This window comes from Pyxicephalus adspersus, chromosome 1 (assembly GCF_032062135.1).
Source record: "Pyxicephalus adspersus chromosome 1, UCB_Pads_2.0, whole genome shotgun sequence".
Taxonomy (NCBI): Eukaryota; Metazoa; Chordata; class Amphibia; order Anura; family Pyxicephalidae; genus Pyxicephalus; species Pyxicephalus adspersus.
Genome location: NC_092858.1, coordinates 33,206,716 through 33,231,048, shown reverse-complemented (window position 1 = coordinate 33,231,048; position 24,333 = coordinate 33,206,716). Strand labels below are relative to the sequence as shown.

Below are 24,333 nucleotides of genomic sequence, written 5' to 3'. Positions count from 1 at the left end.
CTTCTATTATTCAGTACGGTTTACAAGCTGCCTTTGATGCTGATTGACATATATTTGGAGAAGGAACGGGCAAGTTTTAAGGGGAAACAGTACAGGGACTAGCCTACATCTCATACAACTGTTTCTGTTTTTCCCACTTAAGATATGGATGTTTAAATCCCAAGTTGAAAAATCAAATCTATCAAATTTGGTCTTCACTGTAGACCTTGCTGACCTTTGCTTATTAAAATGCCAGTTTCTTGACCATCATACTAATGCTTTGGCTTCAGTACTTTTTTACATCAGTTTACTCGGAAAGATATAGATGATAAAGAAATATAAATTCGGACTTTGTTCACTTTTTCTTTTCTACATGCTTTTCTGGGTCTTTGACTTGATGGTATTGATACCAGACACAGCCAGGAAACTGGACAGCCTATATAGTTTTCTCATAGTATGTGACCTTAAAACTTATCTTGTATTTAGAGAAATACAAAGGTAGCCCATACCATTAACATTATCCCAACTATTTCCCAAAGTATGGTTTCTTATAAACTGTCAATGTTATGATATCAATATACTGGAAGATATTTCTGGGAAATCCCATGAATGTTTCATCAGTGTATGGATTTACATTCTTCTGGAGATTGCATTCTTTGCTCGACCAATGCAAGTCCCCCTTTTCTGACCATTAATAATGCAGAGAAGCCTTTCCTCTTTTTTGATCAAGCAAACAACAGGGCTGGTTAATAAATGCAAGGTGGTTACCAGGTGAACCTTCAATATCTGGGTGATACACTTATTGCCCAGTGTATGGCTAGTTACGACTCAATGTGGGGGAGTGAATGGTAGGTATGTACATGCATTTGCAGAGAGCAAAAAAACAAAAAACAAACCTATTTTCTTTACGTTAGCCAATAGGGTATCACTCAAACTCCAGACTTTTTCCACTGATTGATGGGTAAAACAAAACTCTACAACAATATTTATACAGATCCTAAACAAAATGAAAGGAAATCATTATGGTGTTTTGTTTTCTTTTCCTTTTTCCATTGAAAAATGTCCATTTTGTTCTTAGTATAATAAAAGTGGCATTGAGTGGTAGCACTCATACCCTACCAGGTAACAGTCTATAAAAAGGCAGCAAGTAAATGTATTTAAAGTTATATATCTTTTGTATTAAACATTTTCAGGGAACTTCTTCTTTTTCTATATAAAACAGGTAAACATTATTTATGAATTGACTTATATGAATGTGTAATAAATAATTAGGATGCTCATCTACTAGATGTGTAGGTTTTTTTACATTTTTCAGAGGATAAATTTTCCGTTCCTGAGAGGACCGTTTTTGATCTTGCTGGAAACCTAACTTGTGTACAGTCATCCCTCTGTTGTTGGTGCCGGATCACTAACAACCAACAGCTAATGACCGCTGTTTATTCTCATAGGAAAAACCATCCTGCTCATACTTTCCTCTACATAAAACAGGACAGCGCTGCTTGTACAGTACTTGTTTATTTTACTGTCACTAAACTCTGTAATGGTGGTTTCTAGTGACATTGTTTTAGAGTATGCATGTAACAGGATGTCCATAGGGCAGCACAATACAGCTAAAAGCAATGCTCAGATCTTCACCCCTAGAAAAACACACAGATACATTTTACAATACAACAAACACTGATGATTTGTGTATAGCTCACACAAATTTCCATCCACGTATGGAGCAGAGGTGGCCTTCTTTTCAGAGAAAAGCTAATGTGTCTAGAGGAACCTTTCCCAGGCAAATGTATTTGTGAGAATGAAGCTTCTGCGGTGCACCCCGGTGTGAGCTCATACTGTTCATGTGTCAGCAATGAGCATATGTTCACTGATGACCAATGGATAATGGTAGTGTCTTTTATTGGCTGCTCATACTATTAACCATCAGATTCACACTGTGCAGAGTGCACTCATCTCCATATTCCCATTCTGGCATTTTGCTTTGTAGACATGCAATCTTCTTAACTGAAGAAAAGCACCACCACTAACCTTAAATACTTGCTAAATGCTTGCTGATTTTATATAGTATTTTTAATTTATTTTTCACCTATATGTATATAGCACCCAACATATTCAGGTGTACAATGTAGCACCATTGGTATTAGCCCTAGTCCAATGTGTCTTAAGCCAATTTTATAAGAAAAAAAAATAGCTTGGTACAGAGTAGGGTTTGGGTTTTTGCGCATCCTTAAAGGGAAGCCCATAATGAGAGCATTGTGCAGGCAGTGGTTACTTATCCCTGATTAAAAGAATGCTAGGGGCCAGCCTAGCTCTCCTGCAGAAGTTTTAGTTTAAGAGCCATGGAGGAGTTTTAGAGATAAGGATTTCACTTGCTGCTTGCTCGTACTGAATCTGTGACTTTAAAGCTGGCCCAGCCAACCAACCAGCATTTTCAAAAAAGGTAAATAGCAGCCTCGTTTTTTATCTCAGAGTATTTCAAATACTTCATCTATACAATCACTAGCATACAACATTTGGCCAATTAAGGGCAAATATTTAGCAATATGCTTAGAAGATCTGGTAATGATAAACAGGGATGGAAGAAAGGTTTAGGGGTCTGCTGGCAGGATCTCTGCAGGAAGAAACAAAAATCTTTTCTTTCTGTAAATACTTGATAAAAAATTCTTTAAGTTGGAAGCAACATGAGACATATTATAGAAAGTTCTCCAGTCAGAAGAATGGGCAAATATCACATCTTGGGGGGGCAAGGAACTAAAAGAAAAAAGATAAAGCCATGTAGGCCGAGCACACATGAAAAAAATAGAAATGATTTCTAATGGGTTGTACAAAGTGCTGGAAAATCTTCATATTAACAAGAACTTTTGACACTTGTGCTTATTATCATTCGCAAGGGGGCCCTAAACTCTGATGAGATCCCTTACTCGCTAAACATTCCTGTACAGTACAAATTCAATAAACATTCACTAAGCACTGATGACATCTATTGATTTACAATTTTTTCAAACTGGAGAATTCCATCGTTGAATTGTGAAAATCTCTCAGATTGTGTTACATTCATATTGATAAAGAAGTTAAATGAAGTGGTGCTGGCACTTTGTTAGATTGTGGAAGTGAAGAAGTGATTCATTTACCATTGAACATGGCCCGTGATCTGATTCTGCATTACAAAACAACTTTCTTCATACATGTATGTGCTCATACAGTTACGTCTGTAAAGAGAAAACCTGACTCACAACCGTGGTGAGGAAACATGTAGTACCCAGAAATCACCTCTTCTCTATCCAGAAACATATTCATTAACTTGTTGTGTACAGAAAAACATTGGCTTTCAATCCCCCGCTTGTCACACCAAAATACCTGCAGAGAAGCGATTAGCCTTTGTAAAGAATAGAGAAGCACAGCAGTGTGTGGGGCTTATGCAAATTTGCTTACACTTTTGCAAATGGGAATGTGCTGAGCTAAGGATTTATTTCAACATTCTAATAGAATCCACATATTTTGAGAGGAGTTTCTGATGAGCTCCTCCGAGTACAGTTTTAGCAATACTCTTCCTTGTGGTGCTAAAAGTTCTGTGTCAAATCATTATCGCTTCTGAGTGCTAAAGTACACTAATCATTGGCCTTAATTGTTTAAGTAACTCACAATGAATTTACAGTAGGATCTATTTTGTGTTTATTCAATCCATTACAGTAACAGACCAGGAATATTGTGACATCTGTTAAAGTATATCTAAAGCCAACACCTATTTCAATAGAGTAAGAAATGGTAAAAAAAAAAAAATTAAAGCTCACTGTTTTCTTTTCCGCTTATGTCATCTCTGGGAAGTTTACCTTTATTGATGTGAGAGTAAATCTCTCCAGTATGGAAAATGCTTTCTTGGACAGTTCACTAAAATGTCTCTCTTTTGGATAACTTCCTCTCTAGTGCTGAATTTTCTTTCATTGTTAGGCTGCGTACACTTGTGCAATAATTGTCTTTCACGATCCCTTCAAACGACAAAAGACTGAACGATGCATGAACGAGCGCTGTACATACAGCCCCATTCTGCTGTATGGAGGGGGGAAAACAACTTAGTGGCACACCACTGCACTTTCTCCCCTTTACTTCCATTACAATCATTCGTTGTTTTACGTTCGTGGATCTGTCAGGACGGATCCATTAACAACGAGCGCTGTACACACGCCAGATTCTCATCCAATATCAGCACTGAAGCGATTATTGGACGTGAATCATCTGACGTGTGTATGTAGCTTTCGTCCTAGAGATGGTGGTCACCAAGACAGATAAAAAAGGTTACTCTCCCCTACAGATACAGTAATAAGAACCTGAAAGTAACCATAAATATGCAGATTTGTGACCAGTGGGGAGGCCATTGTCATATTGATTCTGGGAGATTATAGCAGAAATACCCTGATTAAACCATAGGGCATTTCCAATGCAATCATATCTATGACAAGTATACATTTACAAGGTTTGCCATTGGTGGCCTTTTTGTCAAAAAAAAAAAATCTCGCTAACTGGCTCATTACAACTTCAACAACTCTCACTGTTCATTTATAATATAATAGGTGTAGTTTAGGACAGCACTGGCGGTGTGGGCAACCTAATTAAACATACACATTTGTATGACAGAAATATCAGATGAAAAGTCCACTATTTAATGAGATTTATTTTGGACTTAGTTGATTTGTGTGTACACATTGATCACTGGTATATGGATGATTTGCTAGATAGGTTTAGAGATTTGTACAGACATCTTCATGAGTGCCCAAAGTTCGAGCTTACATAACAATGGAGCCCAGGATAACTCGCTTTAGTACATCAGGTTCTGTGTTTTGATTGGTATTATGCATTCAGTTGTAAAATATGAGGTAGGTAGTGCTGCAGCTTATGCTCAGAAGAAAAGGTCAAATACCAAGTGCACCTAAGCTGTATGTAATGAGGTAAATTAGTCATTCTTAGGCTATGTACACACACTCAATATTTGGTTATTGAGTTGTTGGAGTTGGAGGTGGAGTTGTTGGAAAGGATCTTTCATGACAAAAGACTGAATGAGCGCTGTTACATACAGCACTGTTCTGATCTATGGAGAGGGTAGGGGGAAACAATGGAGTGGTACCCCGCTGCGCTCTCTCCCTCTTCACCTGTATTATGATCGTTTGTCGTTCCTGGATCCGCCAGGACAGATCCATGAATGATGTTGGATGAGCACGTTACACATGGCAGATTCTTGTCCGATACCAGCCCTAAGGCGAATATCGTATGAGAATTTTCTGACTTTTGTACATGGCCCTACAGTAAGAAAGGAGCCCACACACAGCCACATTTGCTATGCCTATTTCGTGGCTTCTGATCACAAATGGATCAGCCATGTAGACCATTGTTATGCCTTCTTGAACCTGTGTTTAGGCATCTTTGGTTTTAGTGACATCTACTGCATTGTGTTTGTGGAGTGGCTTAACAGCAACAATTTCATTGAACTGCATTCAACCTGAAACAATACTACCTTCTTCCTCAGCTAAGTATTTAAATTCCAAAACTGTACAATTGTATGTTGTATTGTGTGTGTGTGTGCCTAACACAGACAAACAATGCATTGTATTCCTGCCACCGGTGCTACCTTTCAGGCAAAATCCCCTTTCCTGTTCAGTGTCTCCTCTTTGGGGTCTCTGTAAACACTTGTAATGGGTAAGTATTTGTATATCTGACAGAAATCCCAAATATTACCTCTGTCTGTCTCTTTCATAAGAAGCTTTAGTCAGAGAGGTAAGCATGGTGGCTCAGAGGTGAGTTCTCTGGCCTTTGCAGTGATAAATATTACTCACCTCCTATACAGTACATGGATACTTCTTATCAGTGGCAATAATAATATTATTAAACTTTATTTTTCTCCTAGATTGTTGGCTCCTCCTGTATCACAGTCTGTATCTGTCTGTCATTTGAAACCCCTATTTAATGTACAGCGCTGCGTAATATTTTGGTGCTTTATAAATCCTGTTTAATTATATTAATAATAATAATTTAGAAAGTACCTATATATTATGCAGTGATATACAATAAATAGGGGTTGCAAACGACAAACAGATACAGACAATGACACCAAAGGAATAGAGGACCCTGTGCAAAATCTAATCATACAATAAAATATTATGAAAAATGTAAAATGAAAAATATAAAGTATAAAAAAACCAAAATATTTTATTTTATATAAAATAAAGAGCAGGTAACATGAGCTAAGCATGAAAGAAAATCTTATTTTAAACAGTGACTGAGATAAAACGTATTGATATCATGTGCCACACTGTAGCTTAACGTAAATGTAGCGTAAAAAACGTTTTATCGTAGAAGTCGCTCTTACTCAGGCAGTGCTTGTGTCAGGGCTGACCACACACAGGTACTATGACCAAAGACCTGATATAAGTTCATTTTCCAGACAGTTGCAGTCCTTATTTGTCCCTCCTAATGTCCATGCTGTTTTATAGAAAAATTATTTGTTCCCAGTTGATGGACAAATGATATTTTTGCAAAGCATCATGTTGACAGATTTCTGTGAATTTGTTCTTTATTGAATGAAGCAAAAAAATGAAAATTGTTAAAAAAAAACTATAATTTTTGGGCTACACTGTGTCATAAATATTAATCAAAATAATTTGATTAATAAAATATCTTTATATGTTGTATATCTTCATAGTTAAAATTAGGTTACTGGAATATTATCCTTTTTATGGGCCATATTACTAGAATTTTTAATGTGAGGTTTAAAGAAAAAGTTTATTAAAAGTATTTGCAATATAGTTCATTACACAAAATCATTGCTTTATAAAAGAATAAACGTGATTATATAAGCCAAAAAAAATCATAGCAGCCAAGGACAGCTTTGAGAAAGTGGTTGTAGAGTGCCATTTTTATTTGGGTTTTTGTTGTGCATCCTTACTAGGATATCTCTCCACAATAAGGGAACACACAATTTTCTTCCCAATACTGGGGGTGATTTGCAGAGTAGTCAGCTCCATCTCTTCTTGTAATGTAAAGATGATTTAAATGTCTCTTCCTGCACAGCTCGCCTTTCACATTTAGAATCTTTTTTATCTCATGAAGAGGGCAGCTCTCATGGGGGGTAGGTATCAGGATACAGTGGGATTGCTTTGCATTGTTAGGGAGATTTTGGAACAGGTAGAGAATAAACTTAGTTGTGGAGGAAGCAGAGTTGAAAGGCTGTTGTGGCCCGTCCCAGCTCTGCCTCTAGTCACTCCCACAGCCCCAAGGCAGTTTGGCTTTTTGCAAAAGGTATGCCACAAAGCAGGCTGTGCTAGAGGAGGAGGGAGAGAGAGAGAGAGAGCGAGGAAAGTACAGGTCAAGAGGTGCCAGGTTTTGGTGATAACATTGCCCAGTGTGCCAGCCTGCTTTTACCATCTCCAGTGCCCAGTGTACACATCTCCAACCAAAGCAAAATGTATGACTGTATGGAAGCCTTCCCTCTCATGCCTCGGCCACTCTATGATATGAGCCCCCAAGGTGCCTGCATGCTGCGGAAAGCTGGCTGCTTTGGTGGACTGGACCCCTTTGGATGGATGCAGAGCCGCAGCTTACATTGTAAGTAACATCTGATTTGTATGAATGTGTTCAGAGACCCTTCAAAACTTGTTTGTACTACTGAACCATTTACTCCTTTTTTATTGAAGCACATACTGGACAAGGAGCAGTAACAAGTATTTGCTGTGTCCACTTTTACAAAAATAGTAGTGTCCTAAAGGCTTGGTTCTCTTATGTCTTATTGTTTTAGATGCAAAGTGTTGCACTGTTACTGTGATTGCATATTATCATTGCATTGGGATGCAGATACTTCCCTGCAGGATACATCACAGCCTCTCCTGCATACCATGGTGGGATACACAGAGAGGTGACTGCACTGCATTATTATTTTTGCATATCAGTACCATATGTGCAGTTAAAAACATCCATGCTATGTCCAGGCACTCGAAGATTGATGAGAAGTAAACTTGGGGATTGTCTGTTCCTAAACATGCTGCCCATTTACTGCTGATAGAGTTGTAAACAGTTGTTGGAAACTTTGTAACTTTTTTTTATCTATAAGAATAATCACAGTCTCTTATTGTGGGGAGTCTCAGCACTAAGGTATGATGCTTGGACTCTGGTATGGGGGCAATGGTAGCTTCTGTGCTGTCACAGGAGGGTTTTTAAGACAAGACAACTGGGCATTTTGGCAGACCCTGGAGACCAAAGAGTTAAAGCACTCTTTATGGCGAAGCATCTCTGGAACTGCACACAATGCAGTGGGCTTTCCCAAGGGATGAAGTGTGTGGGTTACAAAGTTACAGTGAAACATTGAGTCAAGTACTGTGATTGTGTTTGTGAATGCACAGCAGTGGTTCAGTGTCAGTCTTGTGGGTGTGAATGTTGCTCTAGGTATGATTGTGTGTGTATATTGTTTTGACTGTGTCAGATTGTTAGAGTGTTGAGTGTGTGGTGGAGGAAGGCGTACCAGTCGGAATGTAGATTTTCTTTCACGCTTGTTGGGCGGGTGATTTTTTTTTAATATGGAAATTTGGCCAAGTGCCACTAGACAGACAAACAGGATGACAATCAGAAAAGGGCAAAGACACATTGAGCTCCACACCAATGGCGAAGAAGTGTGCATAACTTTCATCCAGTTATATATTCCGTTGTGTACATTTATGACATTTTATGGAATCATTGCTTCCATCACATTTATATTGTAGTTAGACTGCCCATCATTGACATACTGTGATTGTGCTACAATACAAATTCTACCATGGTTAAAGGGTACCTGTCAGTGTAAAACTAACCACCGTGTGAGGATACCCTAGAAATTAGTGACAAAAAGCACTGGGATGTCATGGGATATATTAGCTTAGAATTGGGTTGTAAATTTAGGTGACAGGTTTGCCTAAAATGATTATAATGAGCTGACAACTGTAAATGCTTTAGGTTAGACCCCTAAGTCTATGTTTGGTTTACTGAGATAGTATGAAATCTTGAACTGAACCTGGATCACTATATTGTGTGTTAGTTATATGTTGCATTCCAATCCAATCTGTACCTGCAAATATGTATCAATTTTTCCTGGTCCGTATGATTTTTTTGAGTTGATAGAGATTAGAAGGGAAGGAGAATACCAAACTGGGGTACTGATCCTGGCATATACAAAGTTCCAAGCCAAAATCTTTGTATTTCATTGGACTTTTTTATGCTTGACAGAAAGAAAAATGCCACCTATCTCTGCTGACAGATTACTGTGATCTCAATACTTCCTTGTAAATACATAAACACTGCAATGTTTTTTTTTTTCTATTATATAAAGCTTCTTAAGAAAGAGCAGCCCATAAGGGTTCATGTTACCCTAACATACTTTTAGGACAAACCACCCCTTGCAAAATTTGCCAGAGTTGCCTTGCTGCCAGTCCTGGCTAGGGTGTCTGTCAGGTGCTGGGCTTGATCCAGCTGAATGATCTTATTACCATGCACACGTGCATTGCCTGAATATTCATGTTTCTCTAATTCTAGTAGCTGCCAAATTCTTTACTATTCTACCAAAGTAAGTTATGCAATGTATGTGCATCTTAGTTGTCTCCTGACAATGGTAGTCACTAGTTCAATTTTGGACAGACATGTTTAGGTGTTGAGTTGGATGTAGTAGGCTGAAGCTCAATAATTTGGTCAGATGGGGTATCAGTATTGAGCCTTTGGGGGCAGGTAAACATACAAAGGCTGACCACCTTTAAGGAGAGCATGGAAGAATATTCACGTATTTGTAGGCAAATTCACATTCCTGGACAACATTTTGTGGCCTAGACTGCTATCTGGCAAAGTTGATTGACTATCATAAATTTTCTCAGTCATTCACTATTGTTTTCAATGAAGCAAGCCAGTAGATGCGTGAATCCCACCACCTCCCTCCTCTATAGGCACAAACAAGCATGCCCACCCAATATGAACTTGAATGTTCATGGAACTACTGAATACATTTTGGCAGCCAGGTTTCCCATACACATTTGTCCACCATCTAATATTTTTTGGTTGTTTATTGATCTTCAAAGGAATTACACAAACTCTCCAAATATCCACAGGGTGTGGATCTTAATAGGTTAAGCTAGATATAGTCTATGTGGTATTAGCGATATTAGTCTATTGTGATATCACAGCAATATCAATCAAAAAAAACATTGAGACAAAACAAGAGAGGAGGAAAACTGCAGTATTGGTGATTGGGACATTATACTGTTCTTCTCAGTTGATGCTCTCATTTAAAACATAAGGTTGTATCCATTAGATAAAAATATCTTACAGCAGTCATATCATGTCTGTGGGAAGCTCTACAGATGCATGGTCGGCCTAGTGCTCATGTTTTGAAGCAAGTTCACAATATTGACTTAGTGTGGTTGGATTGCGCTTACACATTGACCTCTTCTAGAATGTCTTCAGGAACCCTACTGCTACTTATCATCGTTTGTTGGGCAGGATAAAGTTTCCCTTGGGTTTTCAAGTAGCCATACAAGTTCACTTTCTCCCATGAGCGTGACTTTTTCACAAAGGTTAACAGAAAAAACAAAGCAGAATGGGAGAAGGTTTGTGCTTGACAAGTTAAACTGCAAACTACAGTAAAATTGCTGCTGTTGGGTGAAAGGGAGGTGAAACGGAAATGGACAAGCTGAGAATATTATGGGTTTGTGGGTTCTGCTGGAAGGCTTTAAACCTGTCCCACATATGCAGCGCTGACAAAAGACTTCTTATGCTGCTTCTTCACAAGTTACCAGGATTCCAGTATTAGGGACAAATGGCTCTTAATGGCCCGGCTAGGTTGTAAACATTTTATGACTGTTATAAATGTTTCCACTTTGAAGTTCAGCCCATGGACAAAGAATTTCCTCAATTTTAGAAATTTGGGTGGAAAACGCTGTCATTTTTTTTTCTCTCATTCCTGTCCCAGCATTTTTAGTGCTTGATTTTTTATGATGGCAGAGGTGAGAGCTGGGTGAAGGGGCCTGGTTGCCTCGTTTTTTCCCTCTCCCCTTGATCTGTTGATACCAGTCTGGGGCCCTCGTAAAAGTTCCTTTAAACTTCTCAAATACTCAACTCCTTCCCCCCTGCCCCTGCTTGGCCATAATCCTTTTGTACGTGGGATATGGTGCTTTGTACATGAGCAAATGTTTGATAACTTTATTAGCTGTGTTAACAGCTTCTAAATCACACTGCATTCTGATTCATAGTTTAGCACATTCGATGCAATGGCTCCGTTTTTGTCCCAAAGAATTTTATAGGTTCCTGAACTCTGAGTATTGTGGAAATTTGTAACATTTTTTGCACATATTTCTCAAAATCAGAAAAGGCTGTAATTGTTTATATAATTGCACAGAAAGTTTAGTTAGTGATCACCAAACCCGTTTGACATAAAAAAAAATTTTTAGTGATTAGTGTGATCTAGGTAGTGATTTAATGATCTCATGATTTATAAGTTGACCTTCATTTCTATTCAGTATTGAAATAGCAGATGTGCACCTGCTATGTGCATGCAGCTTCAAATATTCCTAAATATTTCCTACTAATTTACTAACATTAGGCTAGTCAGTAAGAACTTTGCAGTAAAATTATTAACAATTTCCAGTAATGAAAGTGCTTCTTTATTTGCTTTGTCCTTGTTTCGATGGGCAAAAAATACATTCTGTATCGTTTAGAAGAGGTGTTACATAGTCCAAAAAAGATAGCTGGAAAAGACAAAAACATTGTTTTAGATTTCAGTGCTCAACAATTTAAAAGGACACCTAATTTCTGGTAGGATCAAATGGTATTTTTCTGAAAAACAAGCCTGGAGAAAAAGAAAGGTAATGCAGCCGCTACATAAAAAGATTAACAAGCTACAATAAAATAAATGTGTGTTTTTTGGTTTAGATTTGCTTTAACAGTATGAAAACACAACCAGGTACTATATCAAATCGTTTTTGGGACCTGCGCATTCTACTTTTCCATCTACTAACAAAAGCAGAATAGAGGCATAATCTTGTCAAATGATCTTATTTATATGGAAATGCAGGGTTCCCCTAAGCTATGTGTTCACTTTTGAATTGACCACTGCAGACAAATTTAGTTAGCATTTTCTCCCCAGGGCTTCTGGTTTTCCCCATTTTTTGTTATTTTCTCTGTAGCTTCATTCTCTCCCCCAGCTACCCCTCCCTTTCAGATGTCACTTCCTCTCCCTTCTCACGTTGGCATAGCTGAGTCAAAAAAGTTGTCAGAATCTGCGTCAGGCAGCAACATACGTATATGATGGTATTTGTTGCAATTTCGGTGCCTGGGTGAAGAAGGAAGTGAGCCAGACACATTGATGCTGACCTAACACAATACACTTACATGACAAGCTGCATGAACTTGTCAGATCCTGCTATGGTGTAATTCCTAACTTTTTTTTTATTGATCTTTTGTGTATTTTTTGCTAACGATGATAGAGATACCTCATGTCTGCTATCTGGCAGGAATTCTAACCCTATGAACCCTAGCACCTCCATTTCTTTAGGTGCTGCTAGATTTAAACAAAATAATTTCAAAAAGGTTTAAACCCTTTTCTATTTTACTTAAAACAAAAAATATTTGTCCCCATAGAAGGGATTGCAGATGGAAGTAAAGGAATGCTCCCTACTGGGGACAAAGACCTCAGGTAAAACCAGGCAGTATTTTTAATTCTACCCCACTATAATAATAAGATTTATATTATACTGAGGACATGATGCTGCATATATGGACGCCACATGAAATAAGCTCCTAGAACCAAATGGAAAAGCAGAAGTGTATGCAGAACTTAGTGATTGGATCCGTCACATTCCAGAGGGTGTTCATTGCTTGTGTGCTCAGCCCTTATCAACATTAGTGGCATCAAGTTAAAGAGGAGCCCCCTCTTCTCCTGAAGGGATAATTGTTTGTTTTGTTGTGTTCAGAAGCTATTAAGTAGGATTAGTCCCTGGACTGTAATGAGATCTGCCCAGGAAATGGTAGGGCTGATAACCAGCTTTTCCAACAGAAGAGATTTTTATGGAAATGTAAAAGACAGCTTCTAAAACCTTCCCTGGGTTGGCACTGTTTGTGGGTTTATTGTCATTCTTCATTTTAAATTGCTCAAGAGATTAGACTGTAATTAGGGCAGGATTTACTTGTCCCCTGAAAACTAAAGTGCATTGGTGGTGTATGCATGCCTGTGCCTGCCACGCCATTGTTGTATTTCCCTAGGACATTTATCAGTGTAACAGTAAGCAAAAAGTCTGTTGAGAGAGTCTTCAGGAAAGTGCCGCAGTCATAGCTGGAAAGTGCTATATACATCACTTTTGTAGGATCAGGAAGATGGTTGTTATAACCCGGGAAGACAGCACCCCACCCCTACAACTGGGAGAGAAAGCATCACTTTATGAGCGCTTCCCAACTACACAGGATCTCTCCATTACATCTCTTCATAAATCAGAGCCATGACTCTCATCAGGCTGAGTAATGTCCTACCGAACACATTACATAATTTGCATCTCAGCTTTCAGGGATGTTGTGCTCATGTATGTGTGAATCTCACTTTTTGTTGACTTTGACTATTCACTGAGTTTTAAGTTGGCCACACACAGACTCTTTAGGAACATTTGACAGCTGAACTACCTTCACACCTACCAATACCATTTCTTTCTTTTTTACCAGTATTACACACTGATACATATGATCAGCACGAGGGAAAAATTAAGTGCTAACACTGCAGATTTTGAACAGCATGCTAAGCTGCAGTTAAATGGAAGCGTGTTCCCCTAATGCATTCTATTGAAACATCCCTCCTATTGTATGCTTCTTCCGCACCTCTTAGATTGTAAGCTCTTCAGGACAGGGTGCTTTCCTCCTCCTGTGTCTGTCTGTTATTTGCAACCCCTATTTAATGTACAGCGCAGCATTATATGTTGGGGCGATAATAAATACTGTTTAATAATAATAATTTAAATCACCCCACTATAAATTGGAAATTATCCAAACCATGGATGATAATATCTGGTCAAAACTAACAACTAGAAGCACACACAAAATCACTTTTAAGTACTTTAGATTTCATAGTTGTCTTTGATATCTTAAACTTTAATACCAGATTATTTATTACTGTGCCTGAATCTCTCATGCAATGACCCAGTCACAGTCATATTGGCCAAACGTATCAGGGTGAAAAAGTGCAGATGTCACTGTCAGCCACGATGAGCCATAAGGCATCATGCAGCCTGTTCAACAAAGGAGCCAAATGATGCCGCCTCCTAATAAATACAAGCCATTGTGAGTGTGTGTTTCTGAATTTCTGGGAGTATTTGTACCTCTGACTGATGTGACACATAAAAATACAGACTCAGCAAAGCCATACAGAGCCAAGGAGGAATGGGGCAAGGCAAGTCTTTTGTAATGGATCCCTCATTGTCATGGGAAGAGGATTACTGTGAGCGCTCAGGGCCTTTTTGTTTTGTGTGATCCCGTTAAACTTTAATGATGTCAAGTGCATGTCCTATGTAAAAAGGGGGTGGTCAGCAAAGGGAATTATCCAAAGAATTTGCTGAAATCTTGCCTTTCTTTATACCTTGAGACAGGACCAAAAACAACAAGAGACTCCATGTTGTTCTATTATTTAACTGTGTGAAGAATTACTAAGGGGTGTTGTGTTATTATAATGCAGTTAGGCTTAACAAATAATCCTGTTAAAAGTCACAAAGTGCACATTGGGTTCAAATGTATCCCTATAAAAAGACAGATGAAGATTGTTACATCTTTGTCATATTTCTTAGATGTTACTTGAAATGTTTAATCATATGACCATAACACTTCATATTATTATCTACATACATTGGATACATAACCAAGCAGTGTGTTACTTTGTATACAATAATGTACATTTTTGTTTGAACAACATAGTATATCCTCGCTGGTTATTTTAAAATATTTAATATTTTAGTCATTGTATATTTAAATCTGTTTGCAGTTTTTATATATAATGGTATTGAATTTAAAATAAAATGAACAAGTAGAAAGAAATAGAGCATATTTATTAGGTGAATGTGAGTTCAATCACATAAAGCCTTTTTTTTGTGACCAAACTTTCTCCATTAGTAAATCAACACCAGGAGGTACCTTTAGTGAATCCACCCAAGTATGTTCTTTGCCTGATACAAATGAGGCTTCTTGTATTATCCAGACAACAGCCCTAATGTCTGTGATTATAAGGAGACAGGGCCAACCGATCTTCCTATAGCAAATTTGTCCTATAGGTATTTTCTGCCACCTGATATAGTGTCTACTTTTGTAGACAAAAGTATTCAAGCTTGGGTGGTCAGACAGTACAATGGGATCTTTCAGTGGATTGTGGTCACCAGTCTGTGCCATCCCATCTGTGTGATGTACATAGTCTGCATTTTTGCTGTATCTGCCATACTGCTCAGAAGCACTCACGTGTTACTCTTATGAGGAACTTGGCCTTGTGGGGAAATTTCTAGTTAATCACTTGTGGGTTATGTGCAGCTACCACTCTTATCTCACCAGTGGTTTTTAAATTTTTTTAAAATAATTATTAGTTAAACATACTAAATATACTTAACTGTTACATCGGCCATAAATGTGGATTTCCAAATGTACTGCGGCCAACAAAGACACCTTAGTAGGGTATTACGGGGAACTCTGCAGATGTAGTTAGCTGTGATGGTTCAGGGAAATTGGGATGCTCATGAATATGGCTTACTTTCATTACAAGCACTCATTGGTAGAACTAAGGATTATTACACAGTATTTATATAGTGCCATCATATTACGCAGCGCTGTACAAAGTCCATAGTCATGTCACTAACTGTCCCTTAAAGGGGCTCAAAATCTAACATCTCTGCTATGGTCATATGTCATTAATGTAGTCTAAGGTCAATTTTTTGGGGGGAAGCCAATTGACCCCATGTTTTTGGGATGTGGGACTTAACTGGAACCTAATGCTGCAAAGGCAAGAGTGCTAACCCCTGAGCCACCATGCAGTCACTACTTTTGGATTTTAGATGTGTATTGATGGTGGCACCTAGGGCTGGATTTGTCACAAAGTATAGTAGGAGGTAGAGGCATGGGGCATGTATTCTGATTAAAGTGATATTGCTTTGAAATCAAGAGACTCCAGTGATGGAAATCCAATTCTAGTGGCACCATGAAAATTATACTTTGCATTTGCAAATGGCATTCTTTCATTTATGGGTAGTCATATATTGTATTTTATAACCTTTTGTACATTACACTACTCCAATGGAACACTACATTGTCCAAGGTATAGAGAAGCCGAGACATCTTGGTATTTTTTCATTCTGTACTGAAAGTCTTCATCTTGACAGCATGTCAAGCCAGAACACAGCATGCAGTCAGCACACCAGGCTTGTGCTCTTCACATTCCAGAAATAATTCTGTATATTAGATCCACTTATGGCAACATACATAAGAACCCCCTATGTGCTTGTGACGGGGCATGTAATACTTATTTCACTGATCTACAATAAAGCGAATTGGACTTTTTATGGAATGCAGATTGAGTTCTGCCAGTGTGACGAATTTAATTGAATCATCAAATCAGATATTTTACAGTCTGAAAGTTTCACTGCCCACTCACTATTTTTTTGAGAAACTACTTTTACCTAAAGTGAAGATTTTGTCTGCAGGATATGGAATACATTTGAAGCATACTGGCTGAAACATCTGATCTGTGCCTATAGTCATGTCTTAAAGGCACAGTCATAGTAGAAGTTAATGAAATCAGTAAGTTTTCAATGACCCAAGCTAACCTTACAAGTGTCACATCATAGCCATGCCACTCATGTTTTATTCAAGGTCACTGCAGATGAATGTAATTATATTGTTTATGAAATGGAGCCGCACAATGGGTATGTTATGTAACGCATCTTCTCTGAAAACTAAAACTTGTTCAATGTTCAGTGTTCAATGTATTTTTGGTATATTCTGACACATTTTTTAAAGGCATTGACTAAAATGCATGCAGCGGTTTTCTTAAAGCATGTTATTATTGCTTATAATAGAGAGCTTTTATTGAAGGAAACATGAAGGATACCATTGCAAAGCAATTTTTAAATGCTACCTGCTTGTCTGCCTTTGGAGTTAAAGGTTATTAATATGAAATAGATGTACAGCTAGGTAAGTAGGCATGCATGGTCTTCGTGAAATCATGTACAGTAATTTGTTGACGTACCTGACAACTGCCATGTGGTCCTTGTAAATCATGTGACAGTAAATTAATAAAGTGATCCAAGACATAGAAACCAATCAGATTTCATTAGTATGACTGCACTGCTTTTCTGAAAGTAGATTTGTAATTGAAACATGTTGATTAGCTTAGGTGCCTTTTACACTATTTTGAATAGCACACAGATTTTGACGGACATGTGTGACCCCAATGAAGCTGCCCGCTGACCTATTTCAGGATCAGTTGAAGGTGTTCCGACCTGAAACATATTTACAAATACATATACAGTGATGGGCGAATCTCACTGGCCCCATGCTACTAATACATACAATGCTCTTATGGTCAATTGCCATTTGACATGCAATCAAATATTTGCTGCTTTTTAGAGGGCAAATCTAATGCTCTCTAATTTTCCATACAATTGTTACATGCAAGGACACTTGGAACATCAGAACAATGTACACACAATTCAATGCCCAGGAGCCCTCCTGGAGTTGCTTGTTTAGTAATACATTTCTTTCTCAGTTGTTAGCTGTATATTATGTCCCCTGAAATGGTGTAGTTTAGTTATCAGTGGCATCTACCAGGAAGCCTTATTATGAGTAAAGTCACTTCCTTCCTTTACAAGAAATTGCTTTTAATCAAAGTGAACATTTTGAAGGGCATGGGTGCCCTGGTTACACTGGAAAGTTTTGACTAATCAGGGCAGACTGAGCATGGGCCACAAATATATATTTGTCATCTGAATCATCCGCTTTATAATACTGAGTGGTTTATGATAATTTTACTTATGGAAAACATGAGTCAAATTTATACTGCCTGTCCCTGAGAACAAACTTTCTGAGTTTGTGGTATGTGAACCCCCTGGGGTGATTTATGGAAGGGCTTCTACAACACCTGCCTGTCATTAATATATATATAAATCTGCTTTCTTTATCTGCCAGGGCAGTATCACAATATAAATAAATAGATAGTCAATGCTGAATTCAGTCTGCATATGTGGTGATATAAACATGCAGACAGTAACCATGCCCTATATTCACTTCTAACCATTGGCCATAGATCACTCATTTCTTTGGTAAATGTGACATACATTCAGGTAAGTACCTAACTATTCAAATTATTTTTTTTTTTACTTTTTTTTCATGTTGGAAATGTTTTATGATTCAAGAGTCTCAGATTTCTGAGATCAAGGGTTTAGTAGCCACGTGTCTGTAATATTTGGTTTAAAAGGCACATACACTTAAAATAATTGGTGTGACTTTGGTAACAATCTCATTTAACATGCTGAATTTGTCAGTAATAGGCCTCTGTCTTGCAGCACTGCAGAATGTCTTCGAGGGACTGCAACGCCATCCCAATGATGTCATCAAGAGGGGTGAGTATTAGAATGCTAATTCCAATATGAGCCAAATGTTCCAACTTGCTTTTATAGTGATCAGAAACACCCTCCTGGCCAGCTTACAAAGCCAGCTCAAATGGTTATTCATGATTACATTATATGTAATGGATTCCTTGAAAATGTAATGTCTAATAAGAAATCACAGGACTCTGTACTAGCAGCTCATTAGTTTTTTGTTTTGTTTTTTTGAGCAATTGACATTAGTTCCTACCACGAGAGGCCAGTCAAAGTCCCAAACATAGGCCAAATCATAGTGAACGCTAGTAAACTACCTGTATTGTGGGATAATTGTGCGGGGGGGGGGGGGACACTCAGGGAAACCACAACATGAGGTGGGCATGTTCTTCTTTATAGTAAATAAACCCCAAAACCCAGAAGTACATCACACACTACTAAACCAAACAAACTATGCAACAGGCCACATGAAGACCAAGCCCTGTTGCACTGGTGGGGGGGGGGGGCTGTGCCATCCCTGGCAGCCTGCCTATGTTAGCAAAGCAAAAGTCCTGCCTAGGCAAGAGTTCTAACCACTTATCCAGCATGTTGTCCCTCTTAAGCCTTCATACTCTTTACTGTGTACTAAAGGTACTCTTGATAATCTGGCTAACAAATATGATATGGAGGAAATCTTTCGGCTTGGCAAATTATTATTATGATTATTAAACAGGGTTTATATAGTGCCAACATATTGCGCAGCGCTGTACATTAAATAGGGGTTGCAAATGACAGACAAATACAGGTAGAGGATGAATGTTTTGTTGTGTGGAAAAAAAACCCTGTCCATATGTGTACTACTTTACTATAGTGTTTCATATCAGTTGCAGGTATCACTTTCCAGGGGCTTGTTACAATGAGGCTTGGCATCCCCCACCTCCAATTCCATGTCATTACCATGCAAAACATCACAGATTGAATACACAATGGACACAAAGCAAAGTGATTTTCACCTCTTTAGGATAAGACAATGGCTAATATTCTAAATCAACATTCCTCCCCCACCGCAAACACTCCTCTCTTTCTGCATTTAAATTTCTCAGCAGGAAAAATGGACCCGTCCATTCTTCACTCCTTTCTTTTACATACAAAGGGATGTGGACAGAGATTTGCTGATTAGGATCTTCATTTACTTGTGGAGAATGGTAGAGGTGAGCCAATAAAAGAGATAAACTCAGGTCCCCCTCCTCTCCAATTTCCAATTAGCTCAGGTGGGTATCTGTAGTTTATGAATGAGATCCCACCTGACCTAATAAACTGTCAGGGATACTCAGCGCAATGATTACCTGTCAGAGTTTATATTCCAGTAATCACAAGGCGAGCTTATTATCTGAGTGATTTCAGTCTATTCAACAGAGGATATTTTACACCTGAAATGTTATTGTTTCCACTTTTCCCACCTTAACAAGTAGTATATTGCCAACAGAAGAAGGCATATCATGCCAGTATGTATTGGCAGATGTGGGTGTATGATCAAATCCTATATACTGTACATTTAGTATTAGATGGAATATGCAGTAGAGTTAAAAGGATATCTAAACCTAAAAACAAAAATGTAATTTATTGCTGCAGCCAAATTATTTTTCTTTTAATTTAGTCACACAAAAAAAAAGATTTGCTGATCTAGGGTGATTATGTTCACTGTACTGTATCTATAGTTGTCTCCCAGGCTGTGTTTCAAACATGTCTTCCTTCCTTAATCTCCATTACAACAGTGGGTTGGGAATTAGTGGATTACAGAAAGTACATACCATTGTCTTTGCTTTCACTTCAGTGCACAGGTAGTGACAAAGACACCTTTCTGGCAAGATTAACAAGTATTTTCTGTTCATGCTGTGCTTTTGATATTAGTTTTACACATTTTTTAGATCTAAATTTAGTATGCAAAACAAAAAAAAAAAGAAACCAGTTCATAAATTGATTGCCATTATAGAAGAGAGAATGGTGCAAAACAATTTTTTTAGTCCTCAATATTCTGCAACAGGTCATGTTAATTGTCATTGATTGTCATTCATGTTTTTTTTTTAATATGTCTGTTTAAGTTAATTTCAGCACAGACCATTTTGTACAAGATGTAATACGGTGGTCTATACCAGCATCATTTTCTGTACGTGTTTAGTAGGTTGTTTTCTTACACCTACACATTTCTAATTGACCTGGCAGTAGAAACTCTGATGTGTCCTGCAGTAGAGATAGCTCAAGACACTGTGTTATCTCATGCCAGGAATGAGTTAATGGCTGCTCATACCTGAGGGACCGGTTATGTCAGTTCTCAGTTTGGCAGGATCAGGAGAGGGGTGTTTGCATTAGTGGGGGAAGAACTCTCCCCCAGGTGTTGAAAAGCTTTTCAGCTTAGCTTTGCTAGAGCATTTCAGCTATTGTGACAGAGAGGAGCAATTGCGGCTACAACATTCCTAAAATACACACCCAAAACACACAAGTAAGCACACACTCATACAGGAAAATACATGCACACACGCCTCTTACTACATGACTTCATCCAATTACACCGCCAAACTGACATGGGTTCATGTATAAAATCTATACCATCATTTGCATTACCAGATCACCCATTATAGCAGTATTGTAAAGGAAATCCTTCAAAAGTAGCCGATTTATCCTGACTGATGGTAGCAAAAGTCATCAGTGCAAAAGCAATATTTGCATATGTTTAGTGTATTTCCCAAACAGCAAGAGTCCCAAAGATACCTCTCATGCTGTATGCTTTAAAAGAGGAAACCAAGGAAATAATTCTCCATAGGCCCCATCTACATGTGAATGGGTGGCCCTAGGTAGGTGACTACAGTTCATAGATTTCAGGAGACAATTGAATTGATTCCATGAAAGCTGCATACGCATGCTGATGACATGCTGGTATTCATATTATCTGACAAACCTGTTTGATATTTAAGTGGATTTGTCTCAGCATTGAAAGTCAGGGACCATCTGTGAGAATTAGTCTATAGTGACCTTTCTGCATAGAATATATGTACATATATAGGTACCTTTAATGAAGGTACTTCCAAGGCAGAAGAGGATACACTTTCATCAGTGAAGCTGAGTGATCCAGCATACCTGGAATGGATCTGGTCCAGGATTCAAAACATTTGCTAGCAAAAAGCAAATTACTTTGAAGAAATCCATTCCAGGTTCACTGATGAAAGTGTATATCTACCAGCCTTGGAGAACTTTAATAAATCAGGCCCAATATATCTGCACACTGCTAAATGTATGTATCACTGCCAGTTTTACTGCAATTTTTTCTATACCATTTCTACCATTGTTGCAGTTTGCCTGGCCTGAAATGGACGCCAGGATTGACAGTCACACACTGATATTATATATACTGATATGTTGTATATAAGGTTTACTGCATTTTATGTACAGATTAGGGAAACATGGTACAAGTGCAGCCACTCCATAGTTACATTGTTTGTAAAAAGACACAAGTCCAATCATCATGATAGAAAAATCCCATCAGAAATCTGACAATTAATATGTGTTTATTGCCACATGCAAAGTTATACACACTTCAGAAAGGTTTTAGTTCTTGAAGACATCTACATCTCCGTGTGTCCCATCTCGGTCAGGGCATCTGTACATATCTAGGCAATTGGAACAATTTTAATTGTTCATACCAACAAATCCAAAAACTGACTTGTACACGTTTCTTCTTTTGTAAATTGTTCCTTGTTTTATGGATAGACAACCATGGAAATGAACCCTAGAAAACCGTATATACATCTAAACTAGTCTCATCACACTCCCTCTCTGTAATATCAGGAAATATATTAGTTCTGTGACCATTCCTCCTTGGTTGGTCATAGCTGTCAAGGGTGGGGGGAGACACAAACAAGACATGGCTTCCACCAGCTACTGATAATCTTAAAGCAGCAACAAATAATTCTAGTTGTCTGGATTAGGAAGTCATTTCATTTGTATACTAACAACTTCCATCTGTGATAACTTATTACTAGGCAACAATTAGAGATTTCAATTGCTGTGCAATCAGGAACTGTTAAAAGGTTTTGTTTAGACATGAGTTCTGCATTAATAGTTCTGCAGAGATTTTATGACACACTCAGACACTGAAGCTTTTCATTTAATCCAAGCATTCATGATTGCTTGTTTATTAACCCCTAGAGTGTCAGCCTGGTTTATCATATACAAATTGAGACACTGGCTCTGATTTATTAAAGCTCTCCAAGGCTGGAGAGGATATACTTCCTTCAATGAACCTGGGTTATCCGGCAACCGTAGAATTGATTTCTTAAAGTAATTTGCAATTTAATAGAATTTTTTTTAATCCTGGACCAGATCCATTTTTTTGGATCACGCAGCTTCACTGATAAGAGTATATCCTCTATAGTTTCAGAGAGCTTTAATAAATCAGGCCCATGGACAGAGGATTATCTCTGTAGACTACAGAACACTGTCCTAAAGTTATGTGATTTGATCTGTGGTCTTAACTATAGACTACTACTATTTAATTACCAGGCATGAATAAAGGAAAACATTGTAGGTAATAAAACAATAATAACTAATATTGTAATAGGTTATAAAACAGTAATAAGTAATTAAACAATAATAAAAAAAACGTAATAATAAAGTAAATTAGGAAACAATAAAATAATATGTTTTGACACGTATAACTATTTTTAGTTGACTTTTTTAAGCAGTATTACTCAGAATTCATATATACGTTATTTCATCAACTGGTCATTAATGACAAATAATCTTTGAGCTTCCAAAGAAGCTGTGATTATGCAATGCAATCATTTATACATGAGTAAGAAGAAAATGTGTTGTCTTACACCAAAACTTTTCTATATATAAGTATTTTTCTTTAGTATAATCTTATAAACTATATTCATGTCAACAAGGCTTTATAAAGTCACCCCCTGCATGCATGCTGTGTTTATGTATGAATCTAGGCAGGGCTGGGAAACTTCAGTAAGCCGGAGGAGTTGTGGCCACTACAGTATTGCTCTTGGCTCACATTTGTGTATATTCTATAGATCACTATGGCTGCCGACAGCCTCTGGCTCCTGATAATGTTTGTGTGGCGTTTCTTAATGGTTCTATGAAGTGAACACGGTGGTGGTAGTGTATGTAACACCACATTGCTTGTTTTTTTTAAAAATATACGATTAAAGCAATGCATCACAGGGTGTCCCTCGGAATTCTAGAGGTAACAAAAGTCCAACGGGAACGCAGTATAGAAAACAGACTGGCGATGAGAATTATTTAAAGACAACTGTTTAATCTCTTGTGGAAGGTGACGCATAACTAAAGCTTAGACTGATCACTTTGTTTTTTGATCAACTTGAGTGTCATTTACATTTGTGTTTTTATTTAATTTTTATTCTGCCTTTTTCCTGAAAGTAATTGCTCATGTGACTTGTAAGGTTCCTTCTAGTGGCCATGTGTATATCATGAAACAAGATTAACATCCTCGCATAATAACTGGTGAGATAAACCTGATAAAAACAAGCAGTCCCCATCTGAAGCATCTTTAGTGATTATCAGGGCTTGTCTCCTCTTTAGGGCAATGAGTGCCCCAAGCAGTCAAAATTGCTTGCTATTGTACAGGAAAGAAAAATCAGCTTCTGGGAAATATCTGTATAGGAGATTCCTGTTTATACCTGTGTAGATCAAAAATTCTCAAAACGTGCCAATATCAACACTAGGGAGGATCAGAACAAGT

General features: G+C 37.9%; 1 protein-coding gene across 4 annotated transcripts in view; it reads left to right on the top strand.

Annotated features, from left to right (window-relative positions):
• RARG (retinoic acid receptor gamma) overlaps nt 1-24,333 on the top strand; it is a 131,865-nt gene that overhangs the window by 94,113 nt on the left and 13,419 nt on the right. The window contains exons 1-2 of one of the 4 annotated variants that reach the window (XM_072405861.1): nt 7,262-7,572; nt 18,552-18,608. The exons of 1 other annotated variant lie outside the window; for it this stretch is intronic. In XM_072405861.1, the coding sequence (XP_072261962.1) occupies nt 7,431-7,572; nt 18,552-18,608 (199 nt within the window). In that variant the 5' untranslated portion in view covers nt 7,262-7,430. Of the gene's footprint in view, nt 1-7,261; nt 7,573-18,551; nt 18,609-24,333 lie in introns of those variants that run through there. 2 more of the 4 variants (XM_072405853.1, XM_072405880.1) reach the window with 2 other exon arrangements.